The sequence below is a fragment of the Strigops habroptila genome (assembly GCF_004027225.2).
Source record: "Strigops habroptila isolate Jane chromosome 13 unlocalized genomic scaffold, bStrHab1.2.pri S16, whole genome shotgun sequence".
NCBI lineage: Eukaryota > Metazoa > Chordata > Aves > Psittaciformes > Psittacidae > Strigops > Strigops habroptila.
The window spans coordinates 8,306,474-8,328,132 of NW_022651054.1; the positions used below are offsets into that span (position 1 = coordinate 8,306,474).

A 21,659-nucleotide genomic window follows, 5' to 3' on the forward strand; every position below is an offset into this window, starting at 1 on the left:
CACCCTCCCACTTGCCCACTCCTGCCCCACCAGTCACTCTGACTGCAGTTAGTACTTCCCAGATCACCAATTCCACACAGACCAGAATACCCCCCCACACCCCATTCTGCACCTTGAAGAAGCTGCCAATGCAATACACATTAGTTTTTCCACTTAAAAATACAAAACTGCTTGTATTTGCTCATTTACAGCCCACCTCCCCAAGCATACTGAAGCCTGAGTCCCTCCATGGCAGTGTCAGGCAGTGCAACCGTTCACACTCACCAGCAAAGTCAACTTAAACACACTGCAAGCCCACAAGTTGCAGCAAAGCCCACCCCACTGTACTGATAAGCTCACCCCTGTATTTGGTGTGTGGCTTTCCAAGTCTTTTAACAGATTACCCTTCCTGGAAATAAACTACAGTAAGAAGCAACAACATTTTATTAGTGCTTGAATTAAGACTTTAATGCAGATCTGTTTCATCCACATGGGCCTCATTAAGCATGCAAAGAGGCTTCAACTGCCATGGAAGAAAGCCAGGGTAAGCACGTCACTTAAATACACCAGTTTTACTAGCTTGAACTGAGACAGACTACAAGTTGTAATGTGCAACAGAAAACTTTATTAGCATTTCAGTTGTTCAGCAGTTATTTTAGCTTGCTTTAACCCTGCATTTAACTTAAGACATCACAGAACTACAGTGCAAACACAAGTGCTATTGGCAATCCCGTTGTTAAGCAAGGCGCACAGGAACTTAACAGCCACCCCTCAGGCGCAGCACAAGATGGAGGGTGGATTCCTTCTGGATGTTGTAGTCGGACAGGGTGCGACCATCCTCCAGCTGCTTGCCAGCGAAGATCAGCCTCTGCTGGTCAGGGGGAATGCCTTCTTTGTCCTGGATCTTGGCCTTCACGTTCTCAATGGTGTCACTGGGCTCAACCTCAAGAGTAATGGTCTTGCCAGTCAGGGTCTTCACAAAGATCTGCATGCCACCTCTCAAGCGCAGCACAAGATGGAGGGTGGATTCCTTCTGGATGTTGTAGTCGGACAGGGTGCGACCATCTTCAAGCTGTTTACCAGCAAAGATCAGCCTCTGCTGGTCAGGGGGAATGCCTTCTTTGTCCTGGATTTTTGCCTTCACATTTTCAATGGTGTCACTGGGCTCAACCTCAAGGGTGATGGTCTTGCCAGTCAGGGTTTTCACGAAGATCTGCATTCCACCCCTCAGGCGCAGCACAAGATGGAGGGTGGATTCCTTCTGAATGTTGTAGTCGGACAGGGTACGACCATCTTCAAGCTGCTTGCCAGCAAAGATCAGCCTCTGCTGGTCAGGGGGAATGCCTTCTTTGTCCTGGATCTTGGCCTTCACGTTCTCAATTGTGTCACTGGGCTCAACCTCAAGAGTAATGGTCTTGCCAGTCAGGGTCTTGACAAAGATCTGCATGCCACCTCTGAGACGCAGCACAAGATGGAGAGTGGATTCCTTCTGGATGTTGTAGTCGGACAGGGTACGACCATCCTCCAGCTGCTTGCCAGCAAAGATCAGCCTCTGCTGGTCAGGGGGAATGCCTTCTTTGTCCTGGATCTTCGCCTTCACATTCTCAATGGTGTCACTGGGCTCAACCTCAAGGGTGATGGTCTTGCCAGTCAGGGTTTTCACGAAGATCTGCATGCCACCTCTGAGACGCAGCACAAGATGGAGGGTGGATTCCTTTTGGATGTTATAGTCGGACAGGGTGCGTCCGTCTTCCAGCTGCTTGCCAGCAAAGATCAGCCTCTGTTGGTCAGGGGGAATGCCTTCTTTGTCCTGGATCTTGGCCTTCACATTTTCAATGGTGTCACTGGGCTCAACCTCAAGTGTGATGGTCTTGCCAGTCAGGGTCTTGACAAAGATCTGCATGTTGAACTGCAAAACATACACAAGTTTCAGCTTTAGCTATCGAAATAGAGTCCTCAGTTATTTCCAATTAAACGGTTTATTGCTGTTTCACACTGCACAAAACCAGTTAGGATTTTTTTGGTGGTTTTGGTTGTTTTGGGTTTTTTTTTCGTTTTATTTCTACAACCATTCCCCAACTCTTAACGACATAAACCCCCTTCCAAGGCTCGGCACGCTACACTCCTACGCCAGACCCTTTCCATCCCCCCTCACCAGCCGGCTCTCGGCCCCCCCCTTGCCCCGCACCTCCCGCACGGCCGCTGCAGGATCTGCGCCAGCAGCCCCGCGCTGCCCCCCTCTCCCCCCCCCGCGGCGGTGACTCAGCAACGCGCTTCCGGGACGGACGGGCACAGCCTCCACCATCTTCCCGTAACGCCACCTCCTTCCCCAAGGAGGAATTTTACTGTTCCCCCCCGCATCTAGTGCTTACAGTGGTTCACGGTAAAGTGAGAGTCTGCACCATCCCCCCCCTTGCTCAGCAAAAACCCCTGCCCGACAAGCCGCCACCCCAGCTTGTAAAACCCATCCCAGTTTCCCCCTTGCCGCCGCCCCACTCACGTCTTAGGCCCCGCGCGTCGCTCTCCAGCAACACCACCCCTTGCTCTGCCGCAGCTGTGCTCTGCCGGATGACGCGACCCACCGCTACTTATGGGGTTCCTGCCGCATAGACCCCGCCCACCTCCGCTGATGTATCCATCCGCCTCCCAAAGTAGTCCCAAGTAAAATAGCACTGTTGTGAAAAATACTCACCTTTCTCCTCTCCACTCCCTATTCCGGAGGGAAAAGGGGTCCTGGAATCTCAGTGTGGGGTCTCAGATCCTTAAAAATCCCGATATTTGAGGGCGCGGATGGATCTGGAGTTGCGGACAGCAACGGTGGACAGAGCGGCACGCTCGCCACGGATTGGCGCAGCAGTAGGAAGAGCGGGTGTTGATTGGCTGATGGAGAGGGGCGCGGGTAAGGAAAGCTCTGGAAGATTCGGGTGCTGCCCAGAGCTGATTGGTGCGCGGTGAGGTCAGCGCTGTTGCTAGGGGGGAGCCGCCTTGCGGAGGCAGAGTTCGGCGGGGAGGGGGCTGCGCTGGCTCGCGTGTTCGATCCCCGTGTCAGCCCCAAGCGGTGCTCAGGCAAGAGCCTGGCCCGGGATGCGGGAAAAGTATCCCGAGGAAAGAGGGGCTGCCCTCGGTGCCCGCTTTTTGTTGATCCACATTAATACAAGCACCTCTGACAAACTCCCTTCCCTGCCCGGGGTGGCGAGAAGCATTTATGGCAGAGCCTGGAATAGTCTGTAGGCCTAGTCTTGGCATGTGTGGATGTGAGGAAAAGCCGGGAAGCGCAAGATTGAGTTAATAAAGCTGGAAAAAAGTTATTTAGACATTCGTGAGCGTTGGTAGCTCCCTGTGCGTCACGCTCGGTGCCCCATCATGCGGCCAGTTTCCTGAGCAGCCCTTTGAACCAGTTTCAGGCAGCTGACAGCTTAATTCGTTAATGGGAGGTTGCAAAACAACCCCCGTGATGAAATGCTGACATTTGAAATGCAAATCGCTGTTTACTTCAGAACAGGAAGCTTTGATCAGGTTATGGAGCAACTTCCTTCTGAGAACTGATGTGGAAATGTGCTTTGTGTTAATTAAGCTTCATTATACCTTTCAGGCTGGCTCTTAACCCATTTTACATCGTATATTATCTGGAGTATACAAAATCCAGAAAGGCTTTTATGTGGCAGTGTTTTACCTGCTGCTAGCTCCATCAGTGAAGCCAGATGAACTTGCTTAAATCCTCCACTCACAAAGCATAAGCACATGTGTGAATGGCAATACTCAGTGCACAGCTACTCTGCTTCTCCCTTAAAAAAACCTAAAAGACAACCAAATCCACTAAAAAAACCTTAACAGCAACAACAAACCCCTTTTGTTTTCCTCTCTCCTAACAGGGCTTGTGTCTGCTAGTAGCTCCTGGTTTACAGTAAAAAGGAAATAAATCACCCCAACAATAATTATTCACAATGTATTCACAGGAAGAGAGGAAAATGACAACTGCAAAGTTCAGAGACAGCTCCATGGCAATAACCAACCTTGGGAATATTATCCAGTGACATAAATTTAGGACAAAAGGCAGTATCAGATTTAGGCAATAGCATATTTGTTTCCTTTATGCTGCTGTTTTTGCTCAGTGTTTCCAATAGCTTGGTTTTGTTTGCACAGTGCCAGGGTGACTAAAGGTTTGTTCCAAGGCTGACCTGTGTATGCTGTATATCCCAGGCACTGCTCCAGGAACCATGTTCCCAAGCCAAACAGGATCATGGAGTCCTGAGAGGAGGGCAAGAGTAACTAACAAACGTGAAAGGCCACATCTTGTATGTGTTAACCTGGAAATTAACAGGCTAAAAGTCTGGCCTGTGTTTGAGCACATCAGACTTGTACTAAGGATTTTAGCATGCAGGTCTTTGCTTTTTAATGTCCCTCTAGATGGAGAAGGAGAAATTTCCGTCTTTTTTTTCCCTTTCTGTGTAAACCAGAAAACACAGGAGCTCTCCCTTGTATTTTTTCCAAGTATGGCTAAATCCTATGACCAATCTGCTTTCACAATGGTTGTTCTGTTTCTGTGTAAGTATTCAAATCAATAGATCAGAATAAACTCCCACCAGATGGGTCTGCCACCGGTAGCTGTTTAAATACCTTCTTAATAATGGCTCCTGAAAAATTCATTCTTCAGGGAAATGATGTTATCCAAAGCAAGCGCAGGCAGCAACATGCTGACATCGAATGTAGGCTCATACTTTTAGACAATTATGGTTTAAATTCATCAATTCCATGCAAAAAGCCTCATTATTTTCCTCAGTTATCCCTCTGTCAAAAGAGATAAAGAGTCAGGCTTTGTGCACGCAGCTCCTGGGCCTAGCAGAATTAAACTAATCTCCATAGCCTGCAGGCAACATACTCCTCACAGGCCACCATTTTGCAGTCTCTACTGATTGGATTTGTTTAATTCTCCTAATTATTAATTTTCAGTATCCATCTATGCTACTACATACAGCCATGCCTGTATGGAGCCCACCTCTTTTGTTTCTGGGTAGGAGGTGGGCTGAATACATATAGCTTCTTAAGACAGAATGTACTGTTTCTACATTGTGGGCCAGATTCTGCCTTATTTTCACACATCATGTGTACAGAACAATCTCCCAAGCTGGAGGTGATGGCCTGGTGACTTCGTTTTACTGAATTTCAGCTTTACCTCAGAATTTCTTCAGAAAATATTTTATTACCTGAATTTGATACAGACACAGGAGATCTGTTTATGTTGTGGTTATACAACATAAATACAAAGTCTATGTATTTAACATACACACCACTATGTAGCTCTCGGTGAATAAAAATCATCGAGCAGCTGACTGTGAACTGTATATAAATAAATGCAAAGCTCAATAAAACAGAAATTATCTTGTGACTGGCCTGACTGCACAGGTGGTGCCAGCCTTTGCCAGGGGCCTGCAGTTGGGAACACGTATTTCTTTCCAAGCGGTTTCAAAAGTAGGTCATTGGGCAGTAGTACAAAGCAACCTACTTTCAGAAGAGAAGCATCTGGGGGTCGAAGAAATGTTTCCAACGAATCTGTAACATTCTAGAATGCAAGCTGTGTCTGCGTTTTATGTACACTAATGTCTTAGCAACAACATATCATTTCTAAGTGAGCAATGTCAAATGAAGCAATCTGTTTATCTTTAGTTACAAGGGTTTAAGTAGGGACAGCCGGCTGGTCAGGCAACCTGAGTATGTGCAGCCAGCTCAGTACTGTTCCTTTGTTCAGATATAAATAGGGCTACTTGCCACAGGGAAAAAACCCCACAATGTATATTCTTATAATAGTACTCTTACCTACCTCAGGCCTCTCTCACTGTGTATGACACCAGATAATTATATTTATCTATTTACAGTTGTGGAGATAAATATTTTCTTCCCGAACCTGTATCACAGCAATAAAGCCTGATCTTTGCTGAAGTTCCAGCTGCAAGACAAACAGAACTGTGGCATGTTACTGCTTGTCCTTGTACTGCCAAGCTCAAGGGCTACAAAAATAGTGAGTCACAAGCCAAAGTACTGTGAGATTGAGTATAATATTATGAGATTACCAAAAAAAGACAACTCTCCGAGGTTTGGTTTTTAAGCCTTATGCTAAAAATACCTTAAATAAACAAAGTTTTTAATAAGCTACCAACTTCAGGAGCTGAAAGCTTAAGAAAAACAAACATATCCAGATTTGTAGTAAAAAGGGGAGAATCAGCAATACTCCTCTGTTACCTTGTTTGTTTAAAGGCTATTTTGACTTTGCAGGACACATGGGATACAGCTTTAAGATCTGCGCTGCCCCAATAAATAGGCTTGGGCACGTCTTTCTCTGTAGGTTTAACTGACCCCAAGGAACATGTGGCAATTCTCTATGCTGCTGATATAAGGAGACTTCTAAAGGGCATTTTATGAAGATGCCATCCCAGGTTTGTGTCTGCATGTTACGCCAGTGAAAGCAACAATCAATAACTAGGTCTATTCTAAAAATTACTTGTCTGCATCTTTTTTTTCCAGTCTGCCTCCTGCCTGCGAGTCTTTTGGATCTGATCCAAGCTGCACTGCAGTGAAGGAGCTCTCTTTGTTCACGTTCCCTCTGCTGCATCTGAGCCCATTGAGCAAGTGGTTTCTGGGGTGAGGATTTTCAGCAGGATAGCAAAGAAGCACCTTGAAAAAAAAAACCAACAGAAAGACAGAAATAAGTCTTAACCCACTGTTAATCATTATCAGTGTGTTTCAATAGAACCTCTATGATAGTGAATAAAAACCAATACTGTCAAGGCCAGTCTGAACAGCCTGCATCCAGAAGCCCAGAGGTGATAACCCTGTATTCTGTTTTCAGATCCAGCCTAGATCCCTTGATGGGGAGGGGAATGTGCAGAATTTTTCCTCCTCAACAGGAAAACTAAAATCCAAGCACTGGCATTTTTCTCCCTTGCACAAACTATGTAGTTTTAACTACTTCAGTTCTCTAAAGTGTGGTGTGAGCTATACACAATTTCTAGTTCCACGCTTACTAGATGAAAAGCATCCATAGTTACTAGTTCTCTTTAACCCACAAACATGTAGCTGCTTTCAGTGTTGCCTTTGCAACGAAAATGCCCTTGCAGACAGAATCTCAATGTGGGCTGCAAGCCAGCTCTGCAGAGCTGAGTCATTGTTATACAAGCAGGGCTGGGCTGGCACAGAAAAACACCTTTGTACTTTAACATTAAACCACGTCAGCTGTTGAACTCTGAGTATCACAAGATACCTAAAGAAAACAAACCGATTTACTGGACTTTTCCTCATCTTTCTGAAAGCTTCCTTCTCCACTTTCTCTCAGAAGCTTAACACAAGCATTCTTCATCAAGCTATTGCCTTCTACTGAAGTTTGGCAAACATTGCATCAGATTTGGAGGTAATGTACCAGGAAAGCTGGTGACTCTTCAGGCACTGGGTAACACTGGCTGCCCAGGTACACCGACAATACCATATGCAACCACTGAAATGTAGGGCTTGTAAATCCAAATGCCAATGAAATTTGTCATCAGCCAGAGATCCCCTATAAAGGTCTTGAACTGGTTATTTATGTGAGACCCAGTTTTGAGCTCTAAGAGTCCTCTGTAATAAAATGTGAAACAAATAAAAAAGGAGAAAGAATTTCTTTACAGCAGCCTTCTGAAACAAAGCTGTGGTTTGTTCTTCCATTTTTGTCTCCCAGTTCTTTATCCTGAAATGTCACAGGAGAAACAGAATTCAGCTCCTCAAAATGCTTTCTACATTTAAAATATGCTGAACTAATTGCATGGGAGCACAGAGGGATAGATTTGCAGCTACGCAAACGGCTGCAACATCAGGGCCTGCACATTAGTTTTGCCACTGGAACTGTGTTATGAGAGCATACAAGTGCCAGTGTCTCCTGTCTCGCAAAGAGGAGGTAATTTGTGTGAGCTGATTGCTAATGAACTCCTAAAATACATTCTGCCTTTCAGTTCAGTGCAGTTTACTGTTTTTAGAAAAGAACTGACCATGTAGGCTCAAACCTGCAACTGCCAAACCCTGCACTGACAGCAAATGACTCCATGATGCAAACTGCACAGGCTCAGTTTCAGCTCATGGTCTCCAGTTTCACCTCAGTGACTTTTCTTCCCAAAATATAAGGTGACTAACATGAACTTTAGGGTGACTAAAGGTCTAGGAGTGGCTTAGCTCAGGAGCTATAGATGAACACGCTGGCGTGGGCCAGAATTTGTCACATACAGTGTATTAAAATGGCTCCATTAGGATGAGTAACCAGAACAGAGGTTCACATGAGGAATAACAGGAAATTGTAACTCAGCACCTTTCCTATCATCAGAGGAGAGAGGTGCTGAGCCACAGGGTTGTTATGTGAGTCCTGGCATGTGCCATCTCAGGATGCAGCCTACACACTGCAGTCGCATGTTTTTAAAGCTGTTATCCACACCTGATGCTGCTTCATTCATCGCTGTCCAGTTGCTTTGCTGTATTCCTGGCTGAGACATGACCCTTCGGTGCCTCGTTCACCCCACAACCAGCTGTCACAGCTCACATGTTTACAGCTTTCCCTGTTCTCCTTCCTGAGAAGAGCAAGACATTAAGTTCTATTGAAATTCCCAGTGCTGGGCACAAAGCCTCATCCTTGGAGCGACTGGGTTTTTTTCCCCAACCAAATGTGACTTGGACACTACAAGTTTTGTGTTTTCCCCCTGCATGGAATAGTTTTACTTGAGAAACAGCAATGTTTCTAGATGTTCAAGAATATCCTTTTCTAAGATATTAACCACTAGAGGAGAGCTTTCATATCTTCCTAAGCTGTTTTTTGGTGGACGTGGGGTGGCTTTTTGTTTGGTTGGTTGTTCGGGGTTTTTTAATGGCATGTACTATATAACCCAAACAATTCTAAGATTCTATGATCTTGATTGTTTTCCTTTTTAAGACTTTGATGACAGAACTTGTGAAAGGTTGTCTAGTGGGAATCATGTTAGAATCTGTTTCTCTGCAAAGCTGCAATAATGATTTCCAGTTTCAGGAAGGACTAACCACACTTCCAAAGGCAAATCCTGATGCACCGCAGTACTGTTCACCAGCAGTCTTACTCCTAATCGAGGGTGGGTATGTAGAAGGGATGTAGAATAGTGTGCTTCCAATCACAGAATCACAGAGTGGTTTGGACTGGAAGGGACCTTAAAGCTCATCCGGTTCCAACCCCCTGCCACGGGCAGGGACACCTTCCACTAGAGCAGGTTGCTCCAAGCCCCTGTGTCCAACCTGGCCTTGAACACTGCCAGGGATGGGGCAGCCACAGCTTCTCTGGGCACCCTGTGCCGGCGCCTCAGCACCCTCACAGGGAAGAGCTTCTGCCTCAGAGCTCATCTCGGTCTCTCCCGCCAGGTTAAAGCCGTTCCCCCTCGCCAAAGCCCCTCTCCCCGGCCCCGCCCCCGGTCGCGCTGCGCGGCGTTGCAGCGCCCCCTGGCGGGCGCGGCGCGCCCCGTCTCTGCGGCGCATGGGGCGGCTCAGGGCGGGCAGCGCTCGGCGGTCCCGGCGGGGCAGCGCCACCGCCAGCCCCCCCGCGGGCTCGGCCCGCCGCGGCCGAAAGAAGGCGGCGGCCGGCGCCCCGGCCAGTCCGGGGGCGCAGGAACAGTCCCCAGCGCCCGGAGACTTCGATCTCGGGGCGCAGCGCGGGCGCTGGGCCGCCTTCCAGGAGAGGCACCGGCTGAGCTGCGAGGAAGCGGCGCGGCTGCTGCTGGACGCCTTGTGAGTACGGGCCGGACGGCGGTCACTGCCCCGCGGCTCTTCCCCGTCACATCACCGACCTCTCGGCAGCACAGCACTAAACACGGCGTCTGAAGAGCTGCGGGGGGGGAAGGATGTGTGAGGGGCGGGGGGGCGCAGGCACCGCGGAGAAAGCGGCTTTTTCTGCTAAAGCTTCCTGTGGTTTTGGGCTCTCCCATCAAAAATGCCCTTGGGGGCACCGCGCAGGATGTTGAGGCTCAGCTGCTAAATCTCCACCCCTTTCTGTGCTCGCTTCTTCCAGAGCACAATCCAGCGCCTCTGGGCTGTAATTAGTAACGGGCCCGGGGAGCGAAAATCCGAAAGGAAAAGGTTTTTCCTTCGCATTTTGCGCTGGAGCTGGCCCAGCGGTGCTGCCCAAGGGCCGTGGGAGGCGTCCTGGGGGAGAGAGAGAAGTACAAGCTTAGAACTTCCTTGGACCATGAAGTTCCTCTGCAATTACAATACCAAATCAAATACATTTCGAATACTACATAGAATCTACTTACCTCTGTTTTCCCCAGCTTTAAATGGAGGAATTTTAGTAGTGCTGGAGCACTTGTGGGATAATTGTGGGAAGGTTCAGTTCCTTGTGGTAGCTTGGCATGGACTCTGGGTCAGCATTTTGCCCTGCTCTCTGGCAGGACAGCACACGTCTTGTATCGCATGTGGACTGCATTTTCCTTCAACTAGTGCTCTTCTTTCCTTTGCACTATTTTAATTAAACTAGAAGAGCCATTGCCACAGAGGACAGAAGTCATTGTCCTCGTCACTCTGGCACGTTTTATTAAAACACATCTGAGTAGATACGTTTTCTAGTGTTCTGCAATTGCTCAAAGCTGAACTGAATCACATAGCATAAACCTTACTGTTTTCTTGGCCAAACCCCACAAAAATTACATCGAGAAAACCTCTCTGTTGTTTCCCTCTCCAGTGAATACCGAGGCTTGGTCAAGCACACTGGAGGCTGTCACTGCGGGGCTGTCCGCTTCGAGGTCTGGGCTTCAGCAGATCTGCATATTTTCAACTGCAAGTGAGTGTTTTATGTGCTCCATATTCTCATGGATGAATATAAGCTTGTATGCTTTTCCAGTCAACACCTTACAGCTAAAAGATGACAACTGCTCTGAGCTGTTCCTATAGGGTATACCCCTGATTACGTCCTGATCCAATATGGGATCGGTACCGGTGATTTCAGGTGCTACTTCTTTGGGCAGTTCTGGTCTCACAGCCCTGCTCACTGCTCAGAGAGATCTACAAATACAGGTACTCAGCTACCTGCTTTATGTTTCCTCTGAGTGGAGTGTGCTCAGAGCACATCAATCCTGTTTTAACATGACATCTCTGACCACATGTGCCTCAAACTACAACACGGTCTAATTTCAGTAGTGATCCCCCTTTGCCTGCAGGTAGTTTGCTTCTAGCACATAGATAAACTTCTGACCATTTCTTTCTTGTTTGCAAGGTAATTCATGTTTGCAATACCGGTCAAGTCTGGTCTGAAAGATTAAATGGGTTTCTCAGGCCTAGAGACAAGGCCTAGAGCCTTGTTATGGCTGTTGAGATTGTGTATGTGAAGAAAAAATGGCATCTGATGTTTGGTGTAAGGGAACACCTTGTTGGTGTACCCAGGTAGGGTCAGTCTAAGTGGCTGCGCTTAACCAAACACTACTGATACCACAAGTCCACTGTTGCTGCTTACCTCTGTGATGCTTCCAGGAGCCATTTAAGCTGTCAGTGGAATTTCTATTGTCCAGAGGTCCGTGATAGGTCTGATTGCTGTCCACAACTTGTTCACTGCTTCTAGAAAGGTCTCCTTTTTCTTTTACAGTTGCAGCATTTGCACAAAGAAACAGAACAGACACTTCATTGTCCCAGCATCACGCTTCAAGCTGCTGAAGGTAGAGTAAGAATGCAGTAAGAGCATGGCTGTGAACATGAGCAGTATAAGCCAGGGTTATCATCAAAGATGCAAGAGACAGCCAGTTTTCTACCCTAAGTTTGTCTATGGCTGATTGGAGGAAACAGCTGAATTTTATGCTGTCTGGTGTGGGTGTGTTAATGCATCTTAGTGAGCTGACTTTGGAGCTGCTGCAGTTCTCAGGTTTGACTGTCAGGGACACGTGTATATACAAAGCACAGGGCCTTAGAAAAGGAGCATGAATGCAGAACTCATATCAAATAAAGACACAAAGTTGGTATTTTAGATTTTACATTTCTTAGCTACAGACCCATAGAAAGGAATTAATACCTCTGGCTTGTCTGGAACACTTACACTGCTTTTCATTTGCTCAGGGTGCTGATAATTTGACAACATACACCTTCAACACCCATCGTGCTCAGCACACATTCTGCAAGACCTGTGGTGTACAGAGCTTTTATACTCCTCGTTCTAATCCAGATGGTTATGGTAGGTAGAAAGAGAAAGCTGTAGTAACCAAAGGTAACCACCAAGCAAACCTTGGGTAAAGACTCCATTGGATGCTAACATGACAGCAGTGGGCAGCATGTGCCTTAAGAGTTTGCTCCTAAAGTACTAAACATCTGGAACTGCAGTCTGAACCTGTAGCTCCTCTGTAAGTCTCACCTATTGCTGTGTGGGCTTCTTCCCATGTAGGCTCCTCAGCCTTACAGCAATAGCTGGACTGAGCATTTAGCATTCCCTGAGATGCCCCATCCAAAACAGCGCAGGCATCTCCCACACAGGAGGTGGATGCGGGTTTCTATGTACTCTGTCTTTCTTCAGGAATAGCTCCCCATTGTCTGGACGAGGGCACCGTGCAGACCATTGTCACAGAGGATATCAATGGCAAGGAATGGGAGAAGGCAGTGAAGGAACACAAGACCATCAGAGACATGTCAAAACCCTGACGCACTCTTCCAGCAGCTGATGTTGGGGCACTGCTGTGGAACTGTAGCCTGGGCTTTCCTGGGTGAGGGTTGGCAAAATCCATCTCTACATTATTGCTATCTGTTCTCTGTTTCTTAAATAAATCTTTCTGTGCTGCCTGTCCCATTCAGTTGTGACTTGCAATTTCCAAACAACTTCCTTTCCATAAAGTACCCAGGGCTGCTATTTTGATACTTTACCCTTAGCTGTGCTGAAGTTAAATCATAATAAACAGAGCAAAGTACAAAAAGACAAAGAAAAAAAGCTAATCTTTGCTTGTATGGATATTTCCTGTGTTTCAAGTCTGCCTTATAAAAACATCCTATGTAAGATTATCTCTTGCTTAGGACATAATGCTAACTTACACTGATTTTTCTCCCTTGACTTCAATGAATTGACCATGTATCTAAAGGGGATTTGAAAGAGCTTAGCGAGCTCAAGTTCAGTAAAGCACAGGCTCAGGTTCAGTAAATCATTACACAGGAGCCTAGCTGTATGCAAGAGAGAGGCCATTGAAGTTATTCATGTGATTAAGTACTGTTTTGCTTAAGGCTGGACTTACTCATGGTCTTAAGGCTGAGTAGGCATATGCTTAGGCACTGACTCACGGCCAGGGAACAGAGTTCAACACTGTCATACAATGAGCACGTACTTCAGTACAACCAGGAACCTGTTTGTTATCCTCAGGAGGAGGATGTGCTCACAGCAGCAGACCAGGATCTGGCCATTTGGACTCTGATCTTGACTATGCAATGACAAGCTGCATAGATCAGGAGAGATGCTTCCTGCAGGTGTGAGCCCACATGAATGAGTGCAAAGGCCTACAGAAATGTTTGGTGCTGACTTTGCTCCATAATGACCCCATGTAAACCCAAATCACTAGTAGGCTAAGAAACAAGACCACTGAAAGCTGGTTCACTTACCTTTAACATAAAGGGAGAGGATCTCTAACTCCTGCACTTGTCTCTTACATAAGTGGAACAGCTCTTGAAACATCTCTTGTAATTTTCATCTCTGTTCTATAAAAGACCTAGTTACAGTTACTCTTGCACCTCATTCTTAGGTCCGTTGAGGCTCTTATGAGTTGATCTTGAGCCCCATATTCCGAAGCAAGAAACGCTCATGTTGCATGAGGGACACTGCAAAGGTGGAGCCTGCAACCCAATGAGTACGGAAGCAGCAGCAGAGATCAGTGCAACTGGAGAAATTAGTGTGATTTCTGATGTTTTATTCATAAGCTTTGGCTTTTTAAAGTTCAGTCTGAGTAAGACAGGTCTGGTGGTTCTCGTTTTATTTTTAGAGATAGCATGGCCTTTGAAAAGTTACTCCTGATAACTGGATTTTACAAAAGCACCAAGAGACAGTTGCCAAGCAGTCCTCACAGCTGTATCCTCTTGGGGTATAATAATTTGTGCCATTATCTTCTCTAATGCAGCATACTCCTGTATTAGGTTAGTCCAAATTTCTTACCCTATTTAAGCTTTGACAGTGAGTAGCTGTTAAACCCTGTACATCTCAATGTATCAGGCAACAAGATATTCAGAAGGAAGTTCACACAGCCTGTTTTTTGTAGTCTGAATGAATGTTACACAAAGAGAATCCCGTCCTCTAGAGCACATCACAGGTGAGTCTGCTTTAGTCTTGGCCCTGGCACAGTCTTTTTTTCACTCATTCTTCTACTCCTCAAGTTGTCCCTTTTACAGAAGGCGCAGTGAATTGATCACCATATAACGTGAGAAGAGCATATAGATGTGGCGAAACCAGAGGAGCTGGCTGTGATGGCACCTCATGGCTCTCTAGAAGGAAAAACAGTTGAGAAAGCATGACAAGAATCTGCCACAACTAACACGAGCGCAGTTTCCTAGGCCTCCTGTGAGATTCACTGCCAGCTTACAGGACAGCCTGTTTTCAGTGAGTAGGGAAGAAGCAGTGGGAGGTAGAAGGCTGTCTGCTTTATGAGGTTAAAGAGTGGGGAGAGCCGTGTCCACCTCTACATTGCTGGTGTGATGCTGCCTAGTGTTCAGAGGGGTCCTGCTAGAAAGGACATTAGCAGCTGCAGGTCGGTGCTGTGACAGTTTCTTTGTCACATATAACTCCTCCTCCCTATGTGATCTCAATCCTGGGTGTTCCCATGCTGGGAAGGCAGAAACCTGATAGGTGTGCATCTGAGAACACTTTGCATGCTGCTTCCGATCATACACTGCCAGCTGAAACTCAATCTATTTATAGTGCACAGCTTAGAAAGGTCACATGTCAGAAACAAAAACCACAAGGGAATAACGCCGCCTTTACCAGAGCAGTTTCCATATGTAACTCTATCTTTTAGCAGCCTCAAAAGCAGGAAAGTTCTGTCACTTGTGGATTAACAGGACTGTCTGCTGGGCAAATACTTTTATGCTACGGAAGAGGAGCTGATCAGATTTCGATATATGGGACTGTGCACTAAATGTGTGAGATAACTGTGTGAAACAGGTATCACACATCTCACCTTGGCTTGCTCAGTCTCCTCCTCTGTGAGTATGAAGAGTGCATCACTGGGCAGGAGATAGGAAATAGGTACATCCAGGATGGAGATGTACTTCCGGAAGAGACTGACTGATTCCAGCACGAGCACACGGCACCCTGGACACAGAAAGAGGATAAATACTTCAAAACAACAGCATTGTTGTAAGGTGTCCATCTCTGCAGGCTCAGCAGGTCTCTGCAGCCTGCCCTGTACTGCAGGCCATGAGCATCCTTCCTGTGCAAGAGGGGAACAACTTCTACTCATGCTTCCACCAGGATCTGTATGTGCCCAGTGCACATCTACGACCATTTGTACTGGAGCTTGCTGTGTATGTGGTCTGTAGAAAACAACACTGGCTTTGAATACCAGAGGGTTTGGTTGGTTTGGGTTTTGGGTTTTTTACTTGCTTATAATTTCAATTATTCCTGCGTAGTTAGACTCGAGGGAAAAGCAGAGCTGACTGAGTACTGGCACTGTATCAGGTAATGGAAATTTAAAACCACAGTTTCTGGTTCAGCTACAAAAAAAATGAAATTTCCTCTTTCTACTCCAATTCTTAGCTACGAAAAATTTCTACAAGTTTCAGGAATGGCTTAATCAAATATTAACTCAGACAGTTACACTTTAACAGAGCTCCAGAATTCACTGCTCAACATTTGTGATGAAGCAGATGAAGGTAACATGTATAAAGATTCTACTTGGTGGAATTTTCTTCTCTTTTTTAAAGAGTCCTTTGAACTCAAAGTTAATTGCTGTTTTTTTACCATGGCTAAATTGTCTTCACTGATGAGCTCAGAGCTACTGAAGGTCCCATTAAAAGCCTGTAGCTCTCAAGGGAGCTGCTTTGGGATTTCATAGGGTTTGGAAGCTGCAAGATATTGTATTAACTTCAGATATTCTATTAAAGTTCGACAGAAGAGGCTCAAATCACAGTTGGCAGAGGCGGTCAGATACACAAATAGATTTGCAATGAGATTTTCTTCAGTATGCCCTTAAACAGTGAAATTACACAGAAGAGACAAAGAGCAATGCTGACTTGCTACACAGGCTGCCTCATGGACCATTTCAGTGGGAGAAGCCTGTGCCCACATCTACCACTGCTAAAGCTGTTATGTCCTGAACACAAAGCAAACTGGTGGTGCTCAGATACCTCTTGGCCCTAATATGTAGGCAGGACTTGTGTCCTCCTAAGGGAAAAGACTCTCCAGGACAGGGGCAGAAGCAAACATCAATGGCACTTCCATCCAGGTAAACGCTGGCACGAGCCTGTGCTGTGCCAGGAACCAGAGGAAAAGCCCTTCTGGAACTGCCGGATTCTCGCTGCAGGCCCAGCCCGCCAGGAGCTGCCGGGAGATGGCGGTGTCCACCAGCAGCGGAGGGAGCAGGGACCCGCAGCCGCTTCTCTTGCCCAGGCAGGGATCAGGCTGGGATCACTTTTGGCACCCCTCTGCCTTGAAGACCCTCCTGTCTTATCCACGTCAGTACCGTGTCCCATTGCAGGTCAGCCATCCAACCCCTGCAAGGTCATGGTGCCCGTCCCCGCAGAGCAGCAGCTGTGCGGTGCCAGCTGGAAGGAGTGATGGCTCTGCCAAGCTCCCTGGAGTCTCCCGGGGGGACGCGCGGGAATGCTGGTAGCTGTGTCACCAGCATGGCCTGTGCCACTTCCTGACTGCGAGCCTGAGCCCCCGCCTCGCTCATGGTCCACCTTGACAAGTGACAGACAAGCAGTTGCTGTTTGGCTGCCCTAAGGTTTCATCTTGCTATTGCAGACAATGCTCTGCAGTGACAAGCGTTGCAGTTGCACACAAAGTGCCCAGGCAGTTCTTTTACTCCCACTAAAGACGTTTCTTGTTTCCAAGTAGGAAACTCGGAAGCAAGCTTGTGATGTGCCAGGAGCAGGGGAACCACTTTTCCCTCCTCTGCAGAGATCCCCTGGGCTGCTCAGCGGGCCCAATCTGTTGGTGGGTAGTTTCGGAGAGAATTATAATGGTGCTACACTATGGCACAGAAGAGGAATAGATATGGATCCCTTCCTCTTGTAGTCAGCATTCCCACTGTCCATCTGTTTGCTTTTCAGTGCTTACTGAGGAGGACACGGCTAGAGCAAACATGGGCCAATGGGTCTTTCCTTTCTTGGATGGTTGTTAATGGAGCCTGGCTCAGCAATAAGGGCTCAAAACAACTGCAGGTGATTTCAGTATTGATCAGTCTGACCTCCTGGGTCCCCATCGGTCGGATCAGGGAAAGCAATGGCATTCCAGCCTCACAAAATGAAGGGCACTGTAAGAGTCTTCTGTGTCAGTGACATGACAAGGATCTCCACATGCTGACAGAAAGGCTGCTCCACATGGGAACATGAGATGAAATGAAGCAAGGAAGGAATGTACAGTCCAGGGAGAGATGGAAAAGGGTTCAGAGAAGCAGGCTGCTCCCTGCCAAGCAGGGTAAGAGAAGCGCTGCCATTGATGAGTCTACTCCTGTGACACCAGCAGGTGAAGCTTCTCAGAGCCTGTTGTGACTGTGACCTGGGCAGGATGGGATTAACAGTGTAATACAACCTCTCTAGGTTGGCAGAAAGGGCAAGATCAATATAGCTAGTGGATTAGGCCTAGAATAGAAGAACATGGAGCCTACAGCCTGTTCGGCTTGGCTTTCTACTTCCAAATCACTTGTGCAGCAAGCATGCCTAGAATGAGAAGATCAGTAGCAGATCTGTGGGTGCTAAAGGCTTGCCCTGCTCCTGGCAGACGTTAGCACACCGATTCTTTTGGAAAAGCACTCATTGTAGCTGGATGGGGCCAGTAGCAGGGGTGGATGCACGTCCAGCAGCTGTCCAGCTTCTTAAAACAAGCCTCTGTGCTTGTGCCTGGGCTGGAGAACTTGATTACAGATTATAAAAAGCCTGTTGTGTTTATGCTGGCATTAGAAAGCAAAGCAGGATATTTAGGGTGCTTGTTTGCATATCACTGAAGCAGTGCAAGGCTTAGCTGGCTTTTGCATTTGCAGGGAGATTTTCTGTGGATTCCCTGATCACGTGGGCTTACACAAGCTCACCCTCAAACAGTTCCCTCTTCCCAGCAGAAAAGCAGCACATTTCCATGGCCTGAACACGCCTTTCAGCTCTATCCAGGCAGCCTCAATCCCAGCATCACTCTTGTTTCATTAAGCCCCTCGGATGCACAGCCCTGCGTGCCTGCCAGATCGAATTATAAATACTGGGAATTTCAATGAGACTGGAACTATATTTGGAAGGGCTTAGTGTAAGCAGCAGCATGGGAGCTCCCCGTTCCTTTGGCATTTGTAGGTCATGTCAGATGTGATGTAATCAGAGCAGCAAAGCTTTCACATAGCTTCAGGAGTCTCTTGATGCTGCTAGAGAAATGGGAATGTCTATACACAGGTCTGTTTCAAACCTGAACTAATCTGAGGCATGGCCCATATTCAGGACCACAGTGTATCTAACAAACCTGCATGAACAGCACGAGGGTGGTTCAGTCTAGATAAGACCTGACATCTAGCACTGCAGTTCCTTGTTCTTTCTCTGTACTGCACACAGCACACACAGAGCTCTTTCCTGCATCCCAAAGCTGAACAAAGGAAAGGTCCTAGGAAAGAAGTTAGCATTAATACTCCTCTTTCATAGATGGGGGGAACTGAAAGGGCTGGAGTCAGAACTCAGTTAAAGGGCATTCTGCCACCTTGGCTTACACTCTCTCCATCAGATCTCAGTCTGCAATTTGCTGCTAGCAGGGCATTAAAACTGATTTGCTGTGACACATTCAAATCCTGCAATGATTGGGGAATTAGCAGTAAAGAAACACAGCCTGGATGACTGCTGAGGGAGCAGGAGGTTGACTGGGTGGGCCTGGCAGAGCCATGTTCCTGTGCTGTCCAAACAGCTGGCAGCTTTGTGCTTAAACTAGTTCCACAGATTTGCCCCTGAGTCAGGGGCTGTTTGCTGGAGATAATGGCTGCAGATCTGCTCTGGGACAGCAGCTAGAAAAGGGAGGCAGGAGGCTTCTCTACTTTGCTTCTTTCTTTTCCCTACTTGTACAGTTTCTCAGAGAGACTCACTGGTTTACACACAGAAGAAGCCACTCCACAATTTGTTCTGCCAATGAAGATTTCATGTACCTTTCCCATACTGACCACATTTTGATGGAAGCTTGGACATGCAACCATTCTGGGCTGAGCTGGTGATGATTTCTGAGGCCCTTGTAACACACACACATAAAAAACCCCATGAAAAACCTCTGGGACTGAGCTGAGAGGCCTGGAAACAGCACTCATGAGCATGCAAGACAACAAAAGGCTGAGACAGGACAACCCCAAAGGACGGAAAAGTGACTGCAGAGAAGCTTGAGCTGGTGCAAAACTGCAGGCAGATAAAAGGGCAAGCAAGAGTTCAGCTGCAGGTTTCATTTGCATTGCAAATAGAGGTGAGTTAGGCAGATGAAAGCCTGGACAGAACATGCACGTAAAGGATTACACATCCATGAGCCTGCAGGCATGAAGCAATGTCACATACCTTCAGGCAACTTCCGCTCTGAATGCAGGTACCTGTGAATGAAGATACATGGGGGTAAACGCTCAGTGAGGTCACTCAGATCCTGAGTTTGCTCTGTATGGTAAATCAACCCTTTTCTCTTACCAACACACACACGTTTACAATGGCTAATCTTACAGGAAAGCTCAGGAGCTAACACTGAATGCACATGTCAGGCAATGTAAGCCTCATTCCTCACACAATTCCGCCATTACTTTCCTTACCCTGGCTACCGGGACACAGCACAAACAAGCTCCATAAATCCAAGTCACTCTCAAACATCTCATGTTGCACTAAGGGAAACTGCAAGAGGCTGCCAAAGGTTATTCACCTTGGCAAGGCTCTTCAAAGCCTTGTGTCTGCGGATGAGGGACATTGCCTCAGCTGCAGCTCCTGTTTGGGGACCAGCTTCTTTCTTTCTAACCCTTGCTGGCAGTGGGACATTGGAGAAGCTGCTCTGACTTTTAGCTCACTAAGACTTTGATCCTTTCATGACTTTGTCCTGGAGAGGGACTTTTTACAAGGGCATGTAGTGAGAGGACAAGAGGTAAGGGTTTTAAACAGATGGAGGGTAGATTGAGATGAGCTCTGAGGCAGAAGTTCTTCCCTGTGAGGGTGCTGAGGCGCTGGCACAGGGTGCCCAGAGAAGCTGTGGCTGCCCCATCCCTGGCAGTGTTCAAGGCCAGGTTGGACACAGGGGCTTGGAGCAATCTGCTCTAGTGGAAGGTGGCCCTGCCTGTGGCAGGGGGTTGGAACTGGAGGAGCTTTAAGGTCACTTCCAACACAAACCACTCTGCAATTCTATGATTCTATAAAGTCTTTGAAGCAAAAATGCATCTTTTGGAAAGAGAATGAGAGGACCAGCGCAGGAGACGTGAGCAGTGATGGTACTTCCATCAAGAAACGAAAGGAAATGGTCCTGATGTGGTGAAGGCATTAGAGGTATTAGCTTCAACTCCTTTTTAATTCTCATGTTTTTCCTACTCTAGCCTGTGGTTCGTGGCTTTGGAGCACTGAAGCTCACAACACCATTTGCATCACCTCCAGATCTGGCCCATGGTGGGGATGGGAGGAAGGCGGTGTCCAGCAGGTGGCACTCAGAGCTGTCCCACACCCCGGCCAGCTCTTCCATAGAGAAAAACATGCAAACAATGGAACATTTGCCAAAAGGAGAAAGGAAATAAAAAAAGAAAAGTTATTTAACCCTGTGTAATATTTAAAGAGATTGTTATCATCTCATAGTGGTGTATTTAACGAAGGGCAATGTGACAGTTCATGTGTAAATCAACCAGGATAAAACATACATTATACGTAAACTGTTGTTTCTCAGTCACTTTCAAACTGGGATTATCTCTGGATATTGGTTAAGTTCAAGGAAAAGGATTAGCTACACAGGTGTAGACAAAATAGGAAGCAGGGAGTAATGAATAGCCAAAGCAATTCAAAGCAAAAGTCAAGCCAGAAATGCAGGTCATGGCTGAACTCAGCCAGCCATCAGTAGACATATGCCTTAAATAGATTCTTCTCCTGCCAATGGTCTCTTCTTCTCCAGAGCCAAAGATCTGCAAGCAATACCCTTTTCTACGAAACAATGGCCTTGTAATACTGACTTGGCCACCTTCTACCCCACTACTCAAGTCCTACTGTTCTGTCAAAGACTGTTAAATGCTGCCTTGTAAACATTACCAGCAATTTTTCAGGGGTGGTGGAGGCGGGGGGGGGAAAGTTTAAGTGTCTCCATTAATGTCTGCTCTGCTCTTCTGCCAGAAGTTTCTTCCCCCACAACTTGAATCTGGCCACCCAAAGAAGTGATTCAGCACTTGGTACAGCTAGCAGGGTGGGAACTTTTTAAAACAAGCTTGGAGAGATAAAGCAGTGAGTGGTTGTGAAATTTGGCCAACTATCCAAGCCCTAGTGCCTGTTCTGGGTGTGCTGCTCTGCCACAGAGGGACCTTCAAAGCACT

The 21,659-nt window shown here is 47.0% G+C and overlaps 3 protein-coding genes and 2 long non-coding RNA genes across 7 annotated transcripts in view; 2 read left to right on the top strand and 3 right to left on the bottom strand.

The window, feature by feature from the left end:
• Positions 1-425: 425 nt before the first annotated feature.
• Positions 426-2,852, bottom strand: UBB (ubiquitin B). Of its 2 annotated transcripts, none has more exons than XM_030472638.1 (2): positions 2,672-2,852; positions 426-1,888 (listed from the first exon to the last, which is right to left on the bottom strand). In XM_030472638.1, exon 2 carries the CDS (start codon positions 1,880-1,882, stop codon positions 737-739), a length of 1,146 nt encoding a protein of 381 aa, XP_030328498.1. In that variant the 5' UTR covers positions 1,883-1,888; positions 2,672-2,852; the 3' UTR covers positions 426-736. The 2 variants fall into 2 exon arrangements, with proteins under 2 accessions (XP_030328498.1, XP_030328497.1); XM_030472637.1 differs by lacking the exon at positions 2,672-2,852 and adding an exon at positions 2,480-2,568 and having other exon boundaries at positions 582-1,888.
• LOC115601995 lies at positions 2,845-7,207 on the top strand. 2 transcript variants are annotated; one of them, XR_003989556.1, is made up of 2 exons: positions 2,845-2,878; positions 6,250-7,207. It is a non-coding gene; the product is annotated as an uncharacterized LOC115601995 (long non-coding RNA). The 2 variants fall into 2 exon arrangements; XR_003989555.1 differs by lacking the exon at positions 2,845-2,878 and adding an exon at positions 5,928-5,995.
• LOC115601994 lies at positions 4,800-6,564 on the bottom strand. Its single transcript, XR_003989554.1, has 2 exons — positions 6,476-6,564; positions 4,800-5,481 (listed from the first exon to the last, which is right to left on the bottom strand). It is a non-coding gene; the product is annotated as an uncharacterized LOC115601994 (long non-coding RNA).
• Positions 7,208-8,642: 1,435 nt separating the features above from the next.
• Positions 8,643-12,899, top strand: CENPV (centromere protein V). The gene is made up of 5 exons (XM_030472642.1): positions 8,643-9,738; positions 10,688-10,786; positions 11,585-11,654; positions 12,049-12,163; positions 12,500-12,899. The coding sequence occupies exons 1-5, from the start codon at positions 9,275-9,277 to the stop codon at positions 12,622-12,624; spliced, it is 873 nt and encodes a 290-aa protein (XP_030328502.1). The 5' UTR covers positions 8,643-9,274; the 3' UTR covers positions 12,625-12,899.
• Positions 12,900-13,727: 828 nt separating this feature from the next.
• Positions 13,728-21,659, bottom strand: part of PIGL (phosphatidylinositol glycan anchor biosynthesis class L) — a 58,556-nt gene continuing 50,624 nt past the window's right edge. Inside the window, exons 5-7 of the mRNA XM_030472643.1 lie at positions 19,678-19,709; positions 15,132-15,265; positions 13,728-14,439 (exon numbers count right to left, since the gene is read on the bottom strand). Of these exons, the coding sequence (XP_030328503.1) occupies positions 14,341-14,439; positions 15,132-15,265; positions 19,678-19,709 (265 nt within the window). The 3' untranslated portion in view covers positions 13,728-14,340. The remainder of the gene's footprint in view (positions 14,440-15,131; positions 15,266-19,677; positions 19,710-21,659) is intronic.

What these genes read in the sequence shown, in the direction of transcription:
- UBB (XM_030472638.1), bottom strand. Translation starts at nt 1,882, where the DNA reads ATGCAGATCTTTGTCAAGACCCTGACTGGCAAGACCATCACACTTGAG.
- CENPV (XM_030472642.1), top strand. Translation starts at nt 9,275, where the DNA reads ATGGGGCAGCCACAGCTTCTCTGGGCACCCTGTGCCGGCGCCTCAGCA. An exon ending in CACGCTTCAAGCTGCTGAAG is followed by an intron (nt 11,655 to 12,048) that starts GTAGAGTAAGAA and finishes TCATTTGCTCAG; the next exon opens with GGTGCTGATAATTTGACAAC. An exon ending in TTCTAATCCAGATGGTTATG is followed by an intron (nt 12,164 to 12,499) that starts GTAGGTAGAAAG and finishes GTCTTTCTTCAG; the next exon opens with GAATAGCTCCCCATTGTCTG.